This window comes from Neolamprologus multifasciatus, chromosome 4 (assembly GCF_963576455.1).
Source record: "Neolamprologus multifasciatus chromosome 4, fNeoMul1.2, whole genome shotgun sequence".
Lineage (NCBI taxonomy): Eukaryota > Metazoa > Chordata > Actinopteri > Cichliformes > Cichlidae > Neolamprologus > Neolamprologus multifasciatus.
This window is the reverse complement of record NC_140442.1, coordinates 12,223,050-12,240,078: the sequence shown is the minus strand read 5'-3', so window position 1 is coordinate 12,240,078 and position 17,029 is coordinate 12,223,050. Positions and strand designations below refer to the sequence as shown.

The 17,029-nt window shown below is 43.0% G+C and overlaps 1 protein-coding gene across 3 annotated transcripts in view; it reads right to left on the bottom strand.

Annotated features, from left to right (window-relative positions):
- Positions 1-17,029, bottom strand: part of kcnt2b (potassium sodium-activated channel subfamily T member 2b) — a 47,932-nt gene that overhangs the window by 10,061 nt on the left and 20,842 nt on the right. For all 3 annotated transcript variants that reach the window (XR_014873580.1, XM_085155793.1, XM_085155794.1), the window contains exons 7-24: positions 16,391-16,465; positions 16,048-16,131; positions 15,481-15,575; positions 14,584-14,764; positions 12,212-12,376; positions 10,779-10,915; positions 10,184-10,247; positions 9,110-9,218; positions 4,741-4,849; positions 4,535-4,591; positions 2,846-2,998; positions 2,514-2,767; positions 1,851-2,175; positions 1,671-1,776; positions 1,422-1,594; positions 872-943; positions 653-787; positions 446-557 (exon numbers count right to left, since the gene is read on the bottom strand). Coding sequence is in view for 2 of the 3 variants with exons in the window: in XM_085155793.1 (XP_085011919.1) it covers positions 446-557; positions 653-787; positions 872-943; positions 1,422-1,594; positions 1,671-1,776; positions 1,851-2,175; positions 2,514-2,767; positions 2,846-2,998; positions 4,535-4,591; positions 4,741-4,849; positions 9,110-9,218; positions 10,184-10,247; positions 10,779-10,915; positions 12,212-12,376; positions 14,584-14,764; positions 15,481-15,575; positions 16,048-16,131; positions 16,391-16,465 (2,406 nt within the window). In the remaining variant the exon portion in view is untranslated. The remainder of the gene's footprint in view (positions 1-445; positions 558-652; positions 788-871; positions 944-1,421; positions 1,595-1,670; positions 1,777-1,850; positions 2,176-2,513; positions 2,768-2,845; positions 2,999-4,534; positions 4,592-4,740; positions 4,850-9,109; positions 9,219-10,183; positions 10,248-10,778; positions 10,916-12,211; positions 12,377-14,583; positions 14,765-15,480; positions 15,576-16,047; positions 16,132-16,390; positions 16,466-17,029) is intronic.

The window sequence follows — 17,029 nt, the reverse complement described above, 5'->3', positions numbered from 1 at the left end:
CGATGGCGTTCATGAGAAATTTAAATTTATCTCATCACACTGTTGTTTCTGTATTGAAATTCATTTTAAGACTTCAAGCAGTGACTAATTTACTGCTCTGTTGATTGATGTTATTGATGCCCAAGGGGGATTCATTAGCTTTCACGCAGAGAACGACATTATCAACAACAACAGATATTAAAAAAAAGCAAGATGTAATGGGTGAAGGGAACAAAAACCACAAGCTTACGATCAATCACACGTTTTACTCTGGGATCATTAGAGGAGCTGTGGCAAAAGAGCTCTGCAAATCAATTTATTTTGAAAGGCACTTATGGCACACTAAAGATTGGCTTTCACACTGCAAATTTTTTCCCTTATGCTGTTTTTTCCCCATTATAAAGGTCTGTATTGAAGGAAATGACAGTAAAAGAAAATATGGAGTTCGGGTTAGGGTTAGGGTTACCTTTTCCAGTTTGGACAGAGCTAAAGAGTAGTGGTCTTTAACTTTAAACTGCATGAAGCGCATGTTGGCCGGGTGCGTGAGCTCTGTGATGATGCTCAAACCTGGGAACAGCCTGACAGGGGGGGAAACGAGAAAGACACACAGAGAGAGATATTAAAATTTGAAGCTAGTGTGTGAGATTGAAGAACAAGTTTGGGCAAAGCAGACCTGAACAGTGTTTGGACGTTGACGATGGTCTTTGCATCAGCCATATAGTCCTCCTCAGCAATCATGGAACTCTCCTTGTCAACCACCACCATGGTGTCGGCAAAAGTGATCCCACATCGCAGCAGACTGTCCAGACTGTGGAAAGAGAAGGAACGACGATTAAAAAGCTAAAAATAAGAATAAAGAAATAAAGAAACAAGGAGATTTGGGTTGTCTTACTTGTCAATAGAGCCCACTGTGTAGAACACCATGGGGAACCAGCAGATTGCCTCCAGGAAGTCTGCTTCGGGTCTAAACCAATCAAAACACAAATAGACTTGAGAGTCCCACCGGTAGAGATTTATACACACAATGATAAAGAGCTAACGTTCCCACAGTGACAGACCCCTCCTCACTCAGTCTTGAAATATAAGGCACAACCAAACAGCCTGCAGATAAAGCTGAAAATAACAGCACTACACGGGAGTGACTCAGCTTTTTATTGCCTTTTTATTGGATTCCACTCTCATTTGGCCAACTGCGCTTGTGTACCAGCCACAAAACACGACACAGGATTGTGGAGAGCATTGTCCTGAAAGCATTCAGCGTTCCACAAATCATGTTCGCCGTGACCAGTTTTTCTCCTCCACTTGCTATTTACAGAGGGACTCATTCTGCCATCCTCTGCAACCTGTATATGAGACGCAGCTCACCACCATGCTGACTTTGAAGCCTGAGTTTCCAATAACAGCCAGTGCATCACAAGAAATAATAGAGATGTTGTGCTCACATGCTCTCCAGCAGGAGCACAATAGGGTTGAGCTCCTTCCTCGGTCGGTAGTAGGCCCGCAGCGGCACAATGAAGTTGTACAGACCATTCCCCGCACTCTCCGCAGAGACAATAATCAGCTTGTTTTTGAAGCCGTAGGAGCGGGCATCCTCGAAAGGGATGTGGTGACAAGCCTAGAAAAGAGCCGTGATGGAGTGATGGCTATGTCAGCGTAGAAAATAGAGAGAGCAAGCCATTTAAATTTCATACCTTGTCCAAGCGCAGGCAGCAGAAAGGCATCTTTTCTTGCAGGAGGTGGCACAGTGCAGGCGAGCTGCCGATGTATGGCGAGTTAAGCGGGTATCCCTTCACCCACCTGCAGCACAAGCCCACATTTACCTCTGAACTTACCCACTTCCACATGTTCCCACATTAAATCACTCTACTCACTCGCAGTGTTGACCCCACCAGTGGGCACTCTCATCTTTGTCACTGTCCTCCTTGCCTTCTTCTCCTCCTTCGTCCTCGGACTGGTCTCCCAGAAGGTCAAAGGTGGGGTTGTTGACGCCGTCGACTAGCTCCAGGACAGGGGCGATGCTGTGTCGCCTCTCCTCTGTGGAGTCTCCCATGGCGGGAAGAGCCAAGGTGTTGGCACCCCCGGTCTCCGTTCTGGAGCTGCTTCTGCTTCCTCTCCCACTGGCAGGTCCTGCGCTTCCTGCGTCCTGGCCTTCTGGACTGCTGTCACTGGAGTCCTGCAGGTCGATGGCAACTGTGCCTAAAACACACACACACAGAGGATCTAAGCATGGATTCAGGTGTCGATCAGCAGTTTTCCTCATTGTCCACTAGGTGGTGTGTTTGTAAAACCACAGTTTTCTGGCATTATTGCTCTTGTCAAGTGTGATTTACTCCATAATAAAATAGATGGTAATTCCCCTCCAAATGCTATGAATGTTTGTTTTAATCTCCTGGCATAATTCTGCCAGCTGTGACTGAGCTGCTCTCTAAGACAGTTTAATAACAGGTTTGCATTTTTGACCAACACAGAAACTGCAAGCAGAAGGTCAATGTGTAAATGTTACACAGTCTTTGTGCGGCGCCCATCTGACTGACCCATGCTGGCGATGATACTGTGGACTGGCAGGCGGGTGAGTCCATGGTAGATGCTTTGGTGCACTCCCCTGGCATTTCCTCCTGTGCCACCCCACGATGGCTCCCTTTGGCCCCTGACAAATGCTGAGTTCTCCTCTTTGGAGATATTGATGTAAAAGCAAGTGTCAGAGGCTCCCATGATGTGGCACGGACCAGGGTTTAACAGGATGTTGGTTGTGTCCAGTCTGCGTACTCCGATTAAGCACACCCCATACCTGCAGCCACACAGACAAGATCAGCTCTGAATTGTGCAACGTCATGTGCTTTAAAAGCTTTTGCAGATCATTGCTTACTTTTTGTGAGCGTGAAAGGAGGCAAAAGTGAAACTCTTCCCTTGGTACTCCCCAAAGAATTTGCTCTCTTCCAGACGGATGTGATGCACCTCATTGGCCGAGCACCGTCGGTAGGTGCGGTGCCATTGGTCCGCCGAGCATGCACCGCCCTCCCTGCGAGGAGAAATTTGGCCATGTGGGGAAAGACTGACCTTTAAAACATGTTACACAAAACATCCAGCTCTTCCATCAAGGCTGAGGAGGTAACATCTTATATCTCTGTCAGAGCCGCTGATCAAGAGCACAGCGATGCATGCATGGACACCCAGGCTGTCTGAACAATAGGTCCCAGATGAACACATTCGCACAGTTAGGAGGACAGCAGTTTACACAGGGGGATACGGCTTAAGACGCGGAGACTAAAGAGGTGATAACACGAAGCAGGGGTGTGGGGGCAGTGTGAATGTGGGAGGCTTGCAACAAAGACCGTATTACATAAAAAAGTGTTATAGCAAATCTACAGTTTACAGGAACTAAGTGCAAGGCAGGGGAGGAGGAGGACAAATCCTCGTCATGTCGCATTGTCGCAGCCAATAAACCAAATGGCATCACGTCCAGATATAGAAGCAAACTTATGAAACACCCTGCTTTCGCATGTTGAACCATTTTGCTGAACTGTTAAATGTTTTCTGCCTTTTTGCAATTGAAAAATATGTTTATTGCACTCACTTGTGTGAGCAACATTTGAATAAGCTTTAAATAAAAAGCTGCTGGTGTAATGTGTTAGCTATTTATCTGACATTTTACATTTAATTTATTAGTTCGTGTTTTTGTTTTGAAAGAAATGCTAAAAATATATAGCCTAGCCACAAATCTGCACATATTTAATGGTGTTACAGCTAATTGAGATATTTGAACACAACATCTGTGAAAATTCGCAATTAAAAAAATATTTGTACCCCACTCAAGTGTAGCGTTTCCCCTTGAGATGACCGATATAATTGTTGTAATTTTGCCTCTGCACACCACCATGATGGATTCATAATGAAACAATCAAGATGTGATTGAAGTCCAGATTTTTAGCTTTAATTCAAAGGGCTTTTGCAAAACAAAATGCAATACTGTTCAGTATTTACAGCCATTTTTATACACCTTCATACAATTTCAGATGCTCAAAATTAATTGGACAACTGCATGCTTTTCAGGTATTTTGCATTAAAACTGAAGGCAAAAAGACCTACAAACAAGCAGCAACTGAAGGTGGCTCCAGTAAAGGTCTAGCAGAGCATCTCAAAGGGTGAAACACAGCATTTGGTGATATCCAGGGGTTTTAGACTCCCAGCAGTCTTTGACTGCAAAGGATTTTCACCCAAACATTAAAAAAGCCTTATATCTAAAATTATGTCATTTTGTACAATTAATTTTTAGCCTTGGAAAAATGGAAAATTCCTAAAAAACCCCAATCCAAATGTTTGTAAAATGTCTTGAATTAAAGCTGACAGCTTGTACGGAGGCAAAACTCTAAAAACGTAAGAGCAAAAGCATTCCACTTCATGCATAACCATGTAAACAAACACCGTTTCATGCCTCACATGTTTCCCTTACAAACAATGGAAGTAAGCGCTATGTGCAGCACAGCATGCAAACTGTGGAAGTTGACAGAGAATTTGGGATAACCTTGAGCACAAACGTGGGAAAAGAAAAATCTACCTGTTGAGGGCTTGAAAGGCTCCTACACGTTGCTTGAAGGCCTCTTGGTGCGCCGTTCTTGAAAAATAAAGATGAGTGGCAGTGAAGAGACACGACGCAGCCGAGTTTGACTGCTTACTGCATCTTTGAATTTCGAGACTGCAACAGCGTACTGTGGACAGTTAAATCGAAAGAACGATAGGAAGAGAGAAAAGAAGTGAACTCACTGTCCTCTAGAGGAGTGGATCAATAGAGTGATGAGAGTTGAGGTACCAGGGCACACACAGTTTAAAGCCAGCATGGCATACTTAAACTCTTCTTCACATACCACATGGTCTGCAAACACAAAAAAGAGAACAGGCACAAAGGATGCATCTGCAAATCGCATTGTTATTTTTAAAAGTTGATCTTCTTCTTTTGCCTGCTCCATCTGACCCTATCCCTGTCTTCTGTCATCTCCTTTGTGGTCTTCCTCTTTTCCTCCAGCTTGGCAGCTTCACATTCATCATCCTCTATTCAGTATGTCATCTATCCCTCCTCTGCACATGCCCAAACCATCTTCTCCTCCATCTTCTACCAGGATGTAACATAGCAGCAAAACACTCAGTGATGCCTCGTGCCTGGTGGACAAGGGTATTATCTGCTTGGAAGATAAAAGTGATTGCTCACAACAGCTTCTTTTATTGATTTGCAGTGACCCTTACCTCCAAATGTGGACCACAACAGCACAAACTCTCACTTCAGGAGTCAAAGGTTGAACTTTTTCCTTTAATTGGTCAAATGTCTATAAATCGATGGATCCGGGTCAAAGATTAATAATCAGACCAACGTATTCAATAGGAATATTTTCATTTGAATTGTGCATTTTTTCTTAATTAACCTTTTCCCACCACATGTGCACACAGTCCAAACCCAGAGCTTGGAAAATATGTTTTGTTTATCCAACTAACACTTCAAAACTCAACGATATTCAACAGATAATTACATGAAACACAAACAACGCATTTAGGCATTTAAGGAGCTGCAAGCAGCATTTTTTCTTTGCATGCAGCACATTCATTCAAATTATTATTAATTTTCTGCTAACCAGAAATAGTTTAGTTTGATGTTCATTTAATTATCTGCTCAAAACACTAAAAAAAGAACATTTAAATAAATATGAAAGCTACTCAGGAGTTTCACTGAAACTTTGTGCTAAATAAATATTCCCAAAGAAAACTGTTGGTCTTATTTACTTTACCTCTCCTTTAAACACACAAAATGTAGCGTGCGTTTTACATATTAGACTGTTATTGTGGCTCTGTCCTTAACATTAAAGGACACGAGCGCACAATCAAATGTCACTATCTCACATTGGAATATGTTTAAATGTCACCTGACGTTTGTCACCGTCCCCGTTGACTCAGATGGGATCAATTTTATGTCGCTGCTCTGGGTTTTTTTTGTTTGTTTTGGGGTTTTTTTGGGTGGGGGTGAGACCTGGCAACAGGCCGGTGATTCAGCGTCAACCCCACTGAGCCACCTTCCACTCACGTCATTGAGCACTTAACGTAGTGCTGCCTGGGTGCCAAGCGAGCCAAACTGAGCAAACGCAGATGACGGCGCCTCGTTTACCTGTTGCTTCTCAGCATCCTCTTTGAAAGAAAAACCAACAGAGCGATTAATGTTTTTTGTAAGCCAATCAGAGCATCCATTTCTCCTGCTGTGTAATTCTTGATTGCATTATCGACAGCGGTGAGCACACGGGCATGTTAAGGTCTGAAAGTACAATTTGTGCACTGTATCATTGAATAACCGGTGAGAAATGTCAGATCCCGACTCAACTCAGCCGCTACTGTGAGAAACAGGAGGCCAGCTATGATGTAAACGCAGCTTGTGATAAAGTAGCAGACTTTGTGTTTGTGTGTATGTGTGTGCCAGAGGCTGAGCAGGTGAGAGACATGACAATTAAAACTGCTGATTGTGAATATTCTGCTAGAGAAGTAGTGTTCTTTCGGCTCAACACATCATGATGCAGCTCACAAACAAACACACTGTAGCATCTTGCTATTCTGCCTCTGAAGTCCTTTCAAAGCAGAAGGTTTTATAGAGCAGCGAGCATCTGAAGCCTCCTGAGCAAAAAGACAAAAACACTGATGTTGTTTCTACAGAGGAACAGTATTCATTATTGTTAGACACGCATTCCTCCCTCTTTCTCTCTCTGAGTCTCTCACACACACATTTCCCCAGCTCCCAGTGCACGGACGTGGTAGCCATGCATCAAACTGAATCTTATTTTCCCAATATTTAATTTCCAGTGTCCTTCTCGCACCTTTCCACAACACCGCCCCTTCGCTTCCAGTTTTCTATCCTCAAGCACAGCCCTCCTTCCTGCCCTGTCTCCTTCAAGTGCCTAGACCCAGACCAGGAGTGAAACCAATTACTGACACTAGAACACCGCACATGCACAAACACACATAAGGACACACTTTTTCCTTCCTGTCATGCTGACTTTGAAGGTCTTGGTTTTCTATTACAGAGAGGCATTAAAGGTGCAATCCTGTTTGTGCAAATGTGCATATCTGTATGTAAATGTGGCTATTGGCTCTCCCTGCAAGAGCGCAATTACAACCTGACCACAGGTCGGCCGGCGAAGCTAATTAAATCAGTCGGCCTTTATTGCTTGTACAAGTCAGCTGCTATCAACACCATGCGGCTACAATAAGTTGTGCTCATCAGGGAAACTGGTTATTGTCATTAAAAACAAAAACCTGGACAGTCTGGATCCAATTTTTTTTTTTTTATTATTCAGACACCTCAGGTTTCCTGGACTGCTCCAGCATCATACCCACAGATCTATAATGAACCTTGAGCTGTTTTTAATTCACTTTTGCAAATCAAATTAAATCTTGTATCTCTTGCTCATTAATGCCTCCCACACTATTGCTTAGTGAGTCTATTCTAAGTAGTGTCAAAACAGAGCATCTGTACTTACAGTAATGCGCATGTGACAGCATGCTATTTGCTCTCTGAGTCTACCTACCAGGCCTTGAGGATTCGAGGATGTTAAACTCAATTTATTTTGAAGAGCCGTACCTTGTATACGGCTAAAGTCCTACTCAGAACTCAAGAATTTTGTATTCAGCACTAAATATTTGATACAATACTCGCATCACCCAGTGCTAAATCAATACTTTGAAATGATTAAGGGGGATTTTTTAAACTGGATTTATGTGAGATAGCACTTCAAAGCAAGTTATAGATTTTACAGCAGCTAAACTCTCAGCAAGGGAACGGGAGATTCACCCAACTGCTTAGCTCATGAATTTATCTTTTTGCTTATAAAAAAGGCCAACAAAGGTCTGGCTGTGCCAGTGTGGAGTTGAACCTGCGCTGCAGGAGTATTGCCTGTGGTAAGAGCTCTTCTGCCAGGTTAGCGTAACAGCAGACCTCATCAAATGAAGGGGATTTTCTTTGCCAAGGTAGCAAAGTAAAACATTAATCATTGATAGAGACAGCTGGGATGAGGGCGGTAAGCTAGAATTGAGTCTGACTTTCTCCAGGGCTGTAGGCAGCGAGATGTGTGAGATAGGAAAGGGTGAGATAGCGACCGAGCGAGATAGAGACAGAGAGAGAGAGAGAGTTTGGGTCCTCTTCTTTCACTCACAGATGATTGACTGGCATCTTCTGTTGAGCCGGAGAAGAAGGGAAGCTCTCCAAAAGGCAATGTAAAAACTTACAGAAACCCTCAGAAGGCTTAAAGCCAAGCTGTGCCAATCTGTCCGGCACTTCTTTAGAGCAGGAAAGGACAGAGAGCTCTGCTGCTGCAGCACGCTGATAGAAAAAGGATCCAGATTTAGAACGACAGTTGTTGACGCACACTCGAAAATTGTGGTGAAATTTCCAAAATGAGCATAATGTTCTCTGCGGAAGCAAAGTAAAAATGCTTACCTAATCGCCTGTCTTTTTAGACAGCTACGCATCATCACCGGTGACAAAGCAATTCCAGTCACATTATTGGGCAAAATCAACTGTCAAATTGGACCAGGAGAACACACAGACATACAATGAATAAAAAAAAAACAAAAACTGAACACTTGAACCCCACAGCGAGGTGGTGGTGAGCGGAATGACAGTGCCACCATCCACAGAGCGTGAGGGGTCTCTGAATAGCTACCATATGCTATGACCTCGGGGTGATGGTGGCTCAGGAAGTAAAGCAGGTCGTGTACTAATTGGAAGGCCGGTGGTTTAATCCCTAACTGCTCCCAGTCTGCAAGCCAAAGTAAAAAAAACAGTGCTTGTGTGACTGAGACGTGTTGTATAAAGTGCTTTGAGTACTCAATTAGAGTAAGAAAAGCTCTTTATCAGAAGCAGTCCATTTGCCTTTACCAGACATCAACCCCTGGGAGATGTTTTAGACGTCCACAAATGAGGGAATACCATTTTGGAAGAATGCTCTTTCATCCATTAGAGCTCTAGAGACTTGTAGAGTCAATGCCATCAGGTACCATTTCATTATTTCCTGCATCCTGGTGTGATCAAATAATAGTAGCTGCATTCAAATGACTCATTCAGTGGCATCACCAATAATTTGATTTCACACTCACTGCCCACCTGCAAATTTGACATGGAACTTGTTCTCAGGCTTGAGAATCTGGACGTAAAGGGGGCAGTTTGGAGCGAAGTCTTTCACCGCCCATGCTCGAAGGATGGTCTGGTGATCCTGAGAAAATTAGAAACAAAGAGTAGTGAGATAAATGGAGTGGCAGAGAGAGAGAGAGAGCGTGAGAGTGCAACAGAGGGAGAAAAAGAGAAAGAAACCCATCATTAGCTCGGCTATAATAATCCCCTTAAAGCACTGATTGCATGCAGCAACTGAATGGTCCGTGCAACATCTCAGAGTAATAAAATACTGACATTTTATGACAGGCTGTGGCAAGAGCATGGAGAGAGTGAGCTCAAGAAGACTAGCCCTGAGAGAAATTTTGAAAAGTCAGTGAAAGGAAAAACAGGAGTTTAAAGCTGTGCGAGGCTGCACTCTGACACAGCGGCGCTCTGAGCTAAATGGTTATCTTGCTAGAATTTACTAACAAGGAAAAAATTCTAAGTAGCCGTGGCTGATAGGCACGTCAGTTTGCGGGTACTAACAACAAACCAAAGAAATGGCTAAATTGAAATTTCAACTTCACGGATCAGTTGGGTGAGAAATAAGGGCATCGTCGCTGCATGTTAATGGAAGAATAACTTCCGTGTCAAATCTCGTGGCTCTCCAGTAAAAACTTGTTGATGTTTTTCACGGAAATGTAAAAATGTCAGCCTCGTGATGAATGAAAAGGTGTGCTAACAATTAGCGGACCTTGAAAAGTCCAAATGAGAGAGTCATGCTCTATTGCCTGAACGCTGATATTTTAGAAAGGAGATAGTGATATTATTCGAGTAATACACCAGCTTACAAGATATGAATATTAAAGAGTTGCTCTGTAATGTCAAGCACATTTTTCTCTTATTCCCAGTTTTAGTTGTTTTGCACTGCAATTAATATGTTAGGGGAAATAATCGAGCTAGAAATGAATGTCAAGTCATAAAAAGCTGCTACCAAAGAAAACTGATATTTTGCTAAGTCTGGTTATACTGATGTCTTGCAGTGTGAGGAGTTGTGGCAATACAGGAAAGTGGGGAGGCACGTACAGCAGCAATGCGGTCCACTTCAAACCGGTTACTGAGGATAAAGCAGGCCTCAGCATCGTCCATCCTGGAGGGAGTTAGTACAGCATGTAGCATTGGGAGTGCCGGAGAGAGAGAGAGAGGGGGAGAGAGAGAGAATTGGGGAAGCCATGAAACACAGGAAGGAGGGTGTTGTCATGTTATTGAGCGAGAGGATAAAAGAGGAAAAAAGTGGGACAATAGAACAACAAATGTACCAATGTGTCTTTCAAGCCCACGCCATTTAAAGATGAGATAGCAGGAGGCGAGGAGACGGGGAGATTAAACAAACAGGCTTGTGCTCCTTTTCCTTTTCTTTCTCTGTGAAGCTAGCCTAGGGTGCTGCGTCTGTATTATCAAAAGCCAGGGGCCAAACAATATGCAATATGACTCAAACCGCAATCACAGCTGTTACTTAAAGGCTTGAAGGTGCTACAGGTATTAATTGCGAGTTCGAGCTTGCAGACGCGAGGGCCTTTCATTTCGAGGTGTCTAAATTCGGGTCTGTTGTGGATTTTTGTTTTTCGAGGCTGGATTGATGTGATGATAATAATAGTTTACTTCTGACTCAGCGACTCACTTGGCCCTCATCAGGTCTTGGTCTTTGAGGGCAGATCCTTGCAGGTAGATGACTCTCTGGGCCCACAGGGGGACATGAAGGATCCTCCTAACTTGGACATCCATCTCCGCGGGGCAAAGGATCACCACATAGTAGTCCTACACACACAAACACATGGGAACGGGTGTTAACCTACATTATAACCTATATTTAGGTAACACTAACTGAGGAAATGCTGACAAGCTTGCCATTAAATTGGAATTTAATTAGTTATAAATGTTTTAATGAATGAAATCCAAATTTCCAAGTACACACACAAAAAAAAATACATCAAATTAATTAGATCACAGCTACACTAACCACTGCATAATATATATACTGTTACATTATTGGATCCTCTTATCAAAGGAGGCAAATTAATGAAGTTGGCCTATTTAAAACTATGGAAAATGCATCTTGATGCATGCTCAATCATCCAGGTAAGTAAATCCCTAAAAGTTGATTCTGTTCATCTGGACGTAGCGTTTTCAGTTTGAGAAACGTTTCATGGCTCATCTAAGTGATTTCTGCAGTCTCAGCTGACTGCAGGTTTCCCCGACCTTATAAACAGTACATTTGCATAGTAATTGAAACTAACACCACTGAATTATTATTATTATTATTATTATGGGCTGTGAGGTTGTTTCTCCCACTGAAAACACTATGTCCAGATGAACAGGATCAACCTTTGGGGATATGGTACTGTTTTTCCTACTTTTGTGCTTAACTGCTCAGATTTCCTTATATAGTAAGGAAGTATTCACAGAGCTTCACTTGTCCCCTATTTTATACCCTAACCAACCTGGTGGATCTTGAGAGGTTCAGCAAAGAAGATCGAGAGAAACTCCCCAAAGTAGCGGTGCCCGTGAATACATTTTGGTACATGTTATTTTTTGTTGTTGTTTGTTTGTTTTTTTTAAAATTTTGCAATAAGTTCAAGCAATTTTTTTTCACTTTGTCATTGTGGAGTATTGTGTGTAAATTTGTATGGTCACCTCAGTGTGGCGAGGTGAGCTAGAAGCACTGCTTCCACGGCAGAAAAAGCCATTAAGAATAAAGTGGACAGGTGCAAAAACTGCTTATCTCAAACAACACATAAAGTGAATAACGCAAAGCCATCCTGGTTGAGTCCTAGATTTAGCCCTGAAACTATAGATGATATTTAGATATTTTATTCCCTTTAAACCCCACCTGTGGAGCAGACCAATCAAAATAACCCCCAAAGAAACAAATAAATATGCACACATTCATTCAAATGAATAAGATAGCGGTTTAATTTTTCCTACTGAAAAGTTCCTTCTCTGCCTTAAACTCAGTCGACCTGGCACCTGGAGAGGATCATTACAGACAACAAATGTGCACACACAAGGGCCCCCAACCTCCCCCTTGTCCTACTTAAAACCATTTGGAGAGACCTGTAGCCGGGGGTGAGCGAAGAACTCATTGAGGAAGTCCATGAGGAGGTCGATCTTGAGACAGCTGACACACAGAACCACGTGTTTCTCCGTCTGTGCCCTGTAGCGGCTGTAGTTTCCTCCAGACTTCTGTCGTTCCATCCACAGAAAGGCCAGCTGCTCAAACTGCATTGAGAAAAACATCCATCACATTCAACAGATGGAAACTGGATTAAGTTAGCCTGGATACAGGGAGGAGCCAGGTGGTATATGAAAAGAAAACAATGCCTTGTACTATATAGTGTTTCCATGTGATTAGGGAGAGTGTTTGAGGGGAATTAAGATAAGTGGAAGTTAGTTCAGCATAGCGAATGAATGGAACATAATAGCGGATATTAGCATGGGAAGGCAGGGCATGGAAATAACAGTGGGCTTAAAGAGAGCTCCACAGAGAGACTTTTTTGTTGTTGTTTTTTGTCTGAGCTCTGGAAAGTTGTGCGAATAAATGGGTAGTTTGAGGTTTTAACAGATGTAAGAGTAATCTACTTTCTTGCAGATTTCCACAGCAAAATAACAAGCTATTTTACACCTGACACTTCATTCAGTCTGAGGGGAGAAAAGGAGCATTTATTATCCCGTTCGTTCCCCCGGTGATTCCAGCAGGTCCAGAAAGAACTATCATGATGCAATTTTGTCTCACTCCATGTAAGCAGTTCTCCACAAAATCATGGTTGATACTGTTGTTGGTCTGAACACAGTTTATTAGCCACAGTCACAATGAATCTACGATGTTTCTGGCCATACACCTACATCTATCCGATTTTAATGGGCATATTTCATTAGTGTGCAGTTTTTCTCTATGAACTAATCATTTTGGTCCAGATAAATGTGATCACCTTTATGTTGAGATAATGTCAGCTTATTAAAGGGTAAAAGCATCATCCAGCTACAACAAATGTGTTTTATTCCGTCCTCTTTTAGACTCTATTACAAAAGTATAGAGATTTTTCTTCACGCTGGGCAATTTGAATTTTAAACAAGAGAATTGGATTAAATTTCAGACTTCTTATTTTAATGGTATTTACAATAATGATCCTTTTGAGGCTCAAAATTGCACAAAATGTCTTGGCAAGAGAGGCGGATTTCCTGCTGTGTGTTGGGGACAGTTACAGGAAAAATCAACAGAGGAAACAATAAGAACCAGAGCGACAGCTGAATCCTGATGTGCTCTGCGGCTCTCCTGTGCAACCTGGAGTCTGGTCATGGCAGGATCAGAGTCAGAAAGAAGAACACACTCGCAGAGTGAGTGGGGGTGGAGTTGCGTTTGTGGAGAGAGGGCAAAGGGGTGGACCAGTTTCTAAATGTCAAAGGTATTTATGGATGAAAGATAGAGTGAGGGGCCGAAGAGGATGACATGATAACCACGTCAGTAATCAACAGCATGCAAGTGCAAATTTAAGAAAAGTTGTCTTTATGGTCATGATTTGTGAAGTTATTTGCAACCATGGAGCCCTTACTCGTGGAAACAAAACAACACAGATAAATAATAAAAATAGTGAGATCATGCTTGTGTAGGATGCAGTCCTACACCTACAGTACAGTGTGTGTCTGCTTATTTGATGCCACCAAAAACAGAGAAAAAAAGTTAGCAACAATTTGTAGCGTCATCACTTGTGTAGCAGTAGTGAGAGCGTGAGAGATTTCCTGCCCACGAAAACCTCCTAACTGCAGGTACAGTATATACACAGTGGAAATTTATCATATTTTCGCCTTCGAGTCTTTCGGGAGACAAACAGCTAGTGCAGCTACCTCAGGGATAAAAGCTTTACACAAATATGAGAGACAACTGTTAGGATACAGAGGGACAAGTGCATTTGTCAGGGTGTTTTTATCAGTTGCTGTACAAATAGTGTGTTTGTGTGAGTGTGTGTTGGTAAATGGTTGCTCCAATTCTCTGTCATGAGGTTCCCTCAGCGGAGCAGTTAAATGACAGGAGAGGGATTTGGGGAATTGAGTGAGCATGGAAGACACTCTTGTTGCTCTCTGAATAAAAATAGTCTTGCAAATCTATGTAGGCTGCAGTGAGTCATCACATTATTGTGTGATGGGGGGAAACACAAAAAATATTAGTGTTAAGTAGGAAGACTTTATGTGTTGTGTACCAAGAAAAACGTTAACTTATTTCTGATGAGTTTTAAAAACATCTGTGGCTAGTTTATCTCTTAGTTTTTACCTCACTACAAACTGAAGGAGAGCTCAAAGCTGTTGGTCGCTTGAAAAAAAATTGATGGAGATGGACGAAATAATTTTTGCCGCCACTGCTTTTATTTAAATTAATCTGAGTGCTGTTTAAACTTGCACTGCACTCAAACTTTAGCGCTTTCACTTCTCACCTGGATGGGGAGCACAATGAGTGCCACAAAGATCATGATGACCACCAGGAGCTGCGAGGGCCAGATCTGTGGGGTGACATCGCCGAACCCCACTGTGGAGAAGGTGACCACACAGAAATAGAGCGAGTCGAACAGGGTCAGGTTGTTGCCCGCTCGCTCGAGGTGTTGAATGCCGCAAATGCTGATGAGAGAATAAGAAAAAGGAGCGGGCATCGTTGAGATAGAGACTTCACACCTAAGCCATAGGCACCTGCTTCACTCGGCGAGGTATGGGTGCTCGTGGGGGGGCAATATCCACGGATAACTGTTTTTCACGCCTGTGCCTATATGTGTGACTTTGAATGTGTGGAAATAGGAGTGAATGCACGCCCGAGTGCATTTGTCGAACATGGTATACTTTAAAATAAATAGGTGTGCGACTCCTGACTGGACATAATATCATAATTTTTAAGGGACAGATGAGTCAACAGGCAAATGTCAAACCCGGAAATGGTCGGAGATACTGTGTGAATGAACTTGTGGATTAGCTCAGGCTTTCACACCAGCAAACTGCCACATCCTCCACTGCACTGAAGAAATTGCCAGTTGTCATCTCAGAGCTCTATCTCACTCTTACAGTTACCAATTACCTTTCTGCTCTCTGCCTTTCGCTCTCTTAGCTCCAGTGGCTGCATTTTTCATTCTCCTCTCTCTCTCTCTCTCTCTCTCCCTCTTTTTTTTTGCCTTTGCATGTATCACACTAATGGTCGTCCATCTCGCCCTCTTTTCCTTTCTCACTCCATCCATGACCGCGACACCTTTCACTTCCCACTCAACCTCTATCTAATGTCCTTTTTTTGCCTGCGCTTTTTTTTTGCTCCCGGCTCTCAGTGTAATGCCAGCAGTAAGGGTACGCACCACGTAAACATGAGACAGACCAGTGTGCTGATAAGTATCACCACCTGGTTAAACATGGCTGAGTGCGTCCGCTGGATCGCCCTGTGGAGATCGTTCTGCAGAGAGATGGTGAGACAGATAGGAGTCAATGTATGCAAATGACAACAAGCTAAGTGCTGCATTGTGCAAGTGTAAAATGAGGATGAAATGTAGCTGATGGACAGCAGGACAACCTTAAATGAAAAAAAATGCAGGAATATTGAAATGCACTAAAAATGAGATAAGCATTGCCAATTACTGGAATATAAAAAGCAGCAGGAGAGGGAGGTTACCAAATAATGTGAAGCAGCCTTAGTTAGCTGGATGTCATTGGACTGACTGAGGGAGGGAATGTTAAGTGCCTCAGGAAATAAAATCCATGTTATTATTATAAAGGTTTTCTGACTGATTTACCTTCGTAGGAGAGTGTTTAAGATAAAACTGGTGAGCTGAAATGGGAAACAGAGAGGGGCAATTGCATGCCAACAAAATAGCATAATAGATGCTGAGATGAAAAAAAAATGGACAGGGACATTGTGCTCCACTTACTATCATGTTCTCCAAAGCATGCTTGGCCAGCCAGCAATTTAAAAAGACAGGGATGAAGAGATTTCTGAAGGATGGCAAAATCACCTGTCAAGAGAAAAATAAATACTTCGGCTTACTTAGCCTTAATTGCTCTGTTTTCATGTTACACAGTCATGGTCTCTGGCAGTAAAGGGGGTTCTGTGCATCTTGGGATATCCTCACGGTTTCAGGTATTGGATAGTGATGTGTGATTTTTTTTTTTCATAGGTGGGTGGGACTACAGTGCTTGAAGCCCAAAACAAATGGCTGCCTGCAGAGACTCCCCGTGCCGTCAGTGCTCAGTAATGCGTATCCTTCCACTTACAGTGATCATGAAGGGAACAGCGCTGATCATCTCCAGAATGAAAGGGACACGTAGTACCTGCTCCCAAACGTTGCCCTGGAAACACAAACCACACACAGGGGTCAGGAAACTCCATTGTCTTGGCGACCTTAGGAGATTAACACATAACACATTAAGCCCAGTTACCGCAAAGTGCAGGGGAGCAAATTGATGAGCTTTTGCACCATACAATAAATCGAGGTGTGTGTTAGGTCCCTTGTGTCTTTTGAGAAAGGAAGCAGCATTACTCAGTTTCCACTAAGCCTTTCTGCTCAATTAAGATGTCAGCCATAGCTGTTTTTATGTCTCTCCCGCCTGCATATGGCTGACCTGAATCTGACTAGTGTAGGTGGACAGGCATAGGCTATGTCCACAGGAATCAGTCAGCTCTAAATGCTAAGGTCTCTAGCCTCCAGAGCAATCTGCAGAGAGAGCGCCTTATAAGCTTATAGTTTCAGATCCAGACACACATTGATGAATTGCCTTCCCTCTGTCTGGAGAAGGGCGGTCCTCCCCAAAAGTGCTTCAAATGTGTCCATAACAGGACAATGCTGAGGAAGCCTCAAGGAGCTCTGAGGTTCTTTCCAAATGCAAGAGCAAAGGAGCAGCATCAAAGGAGAA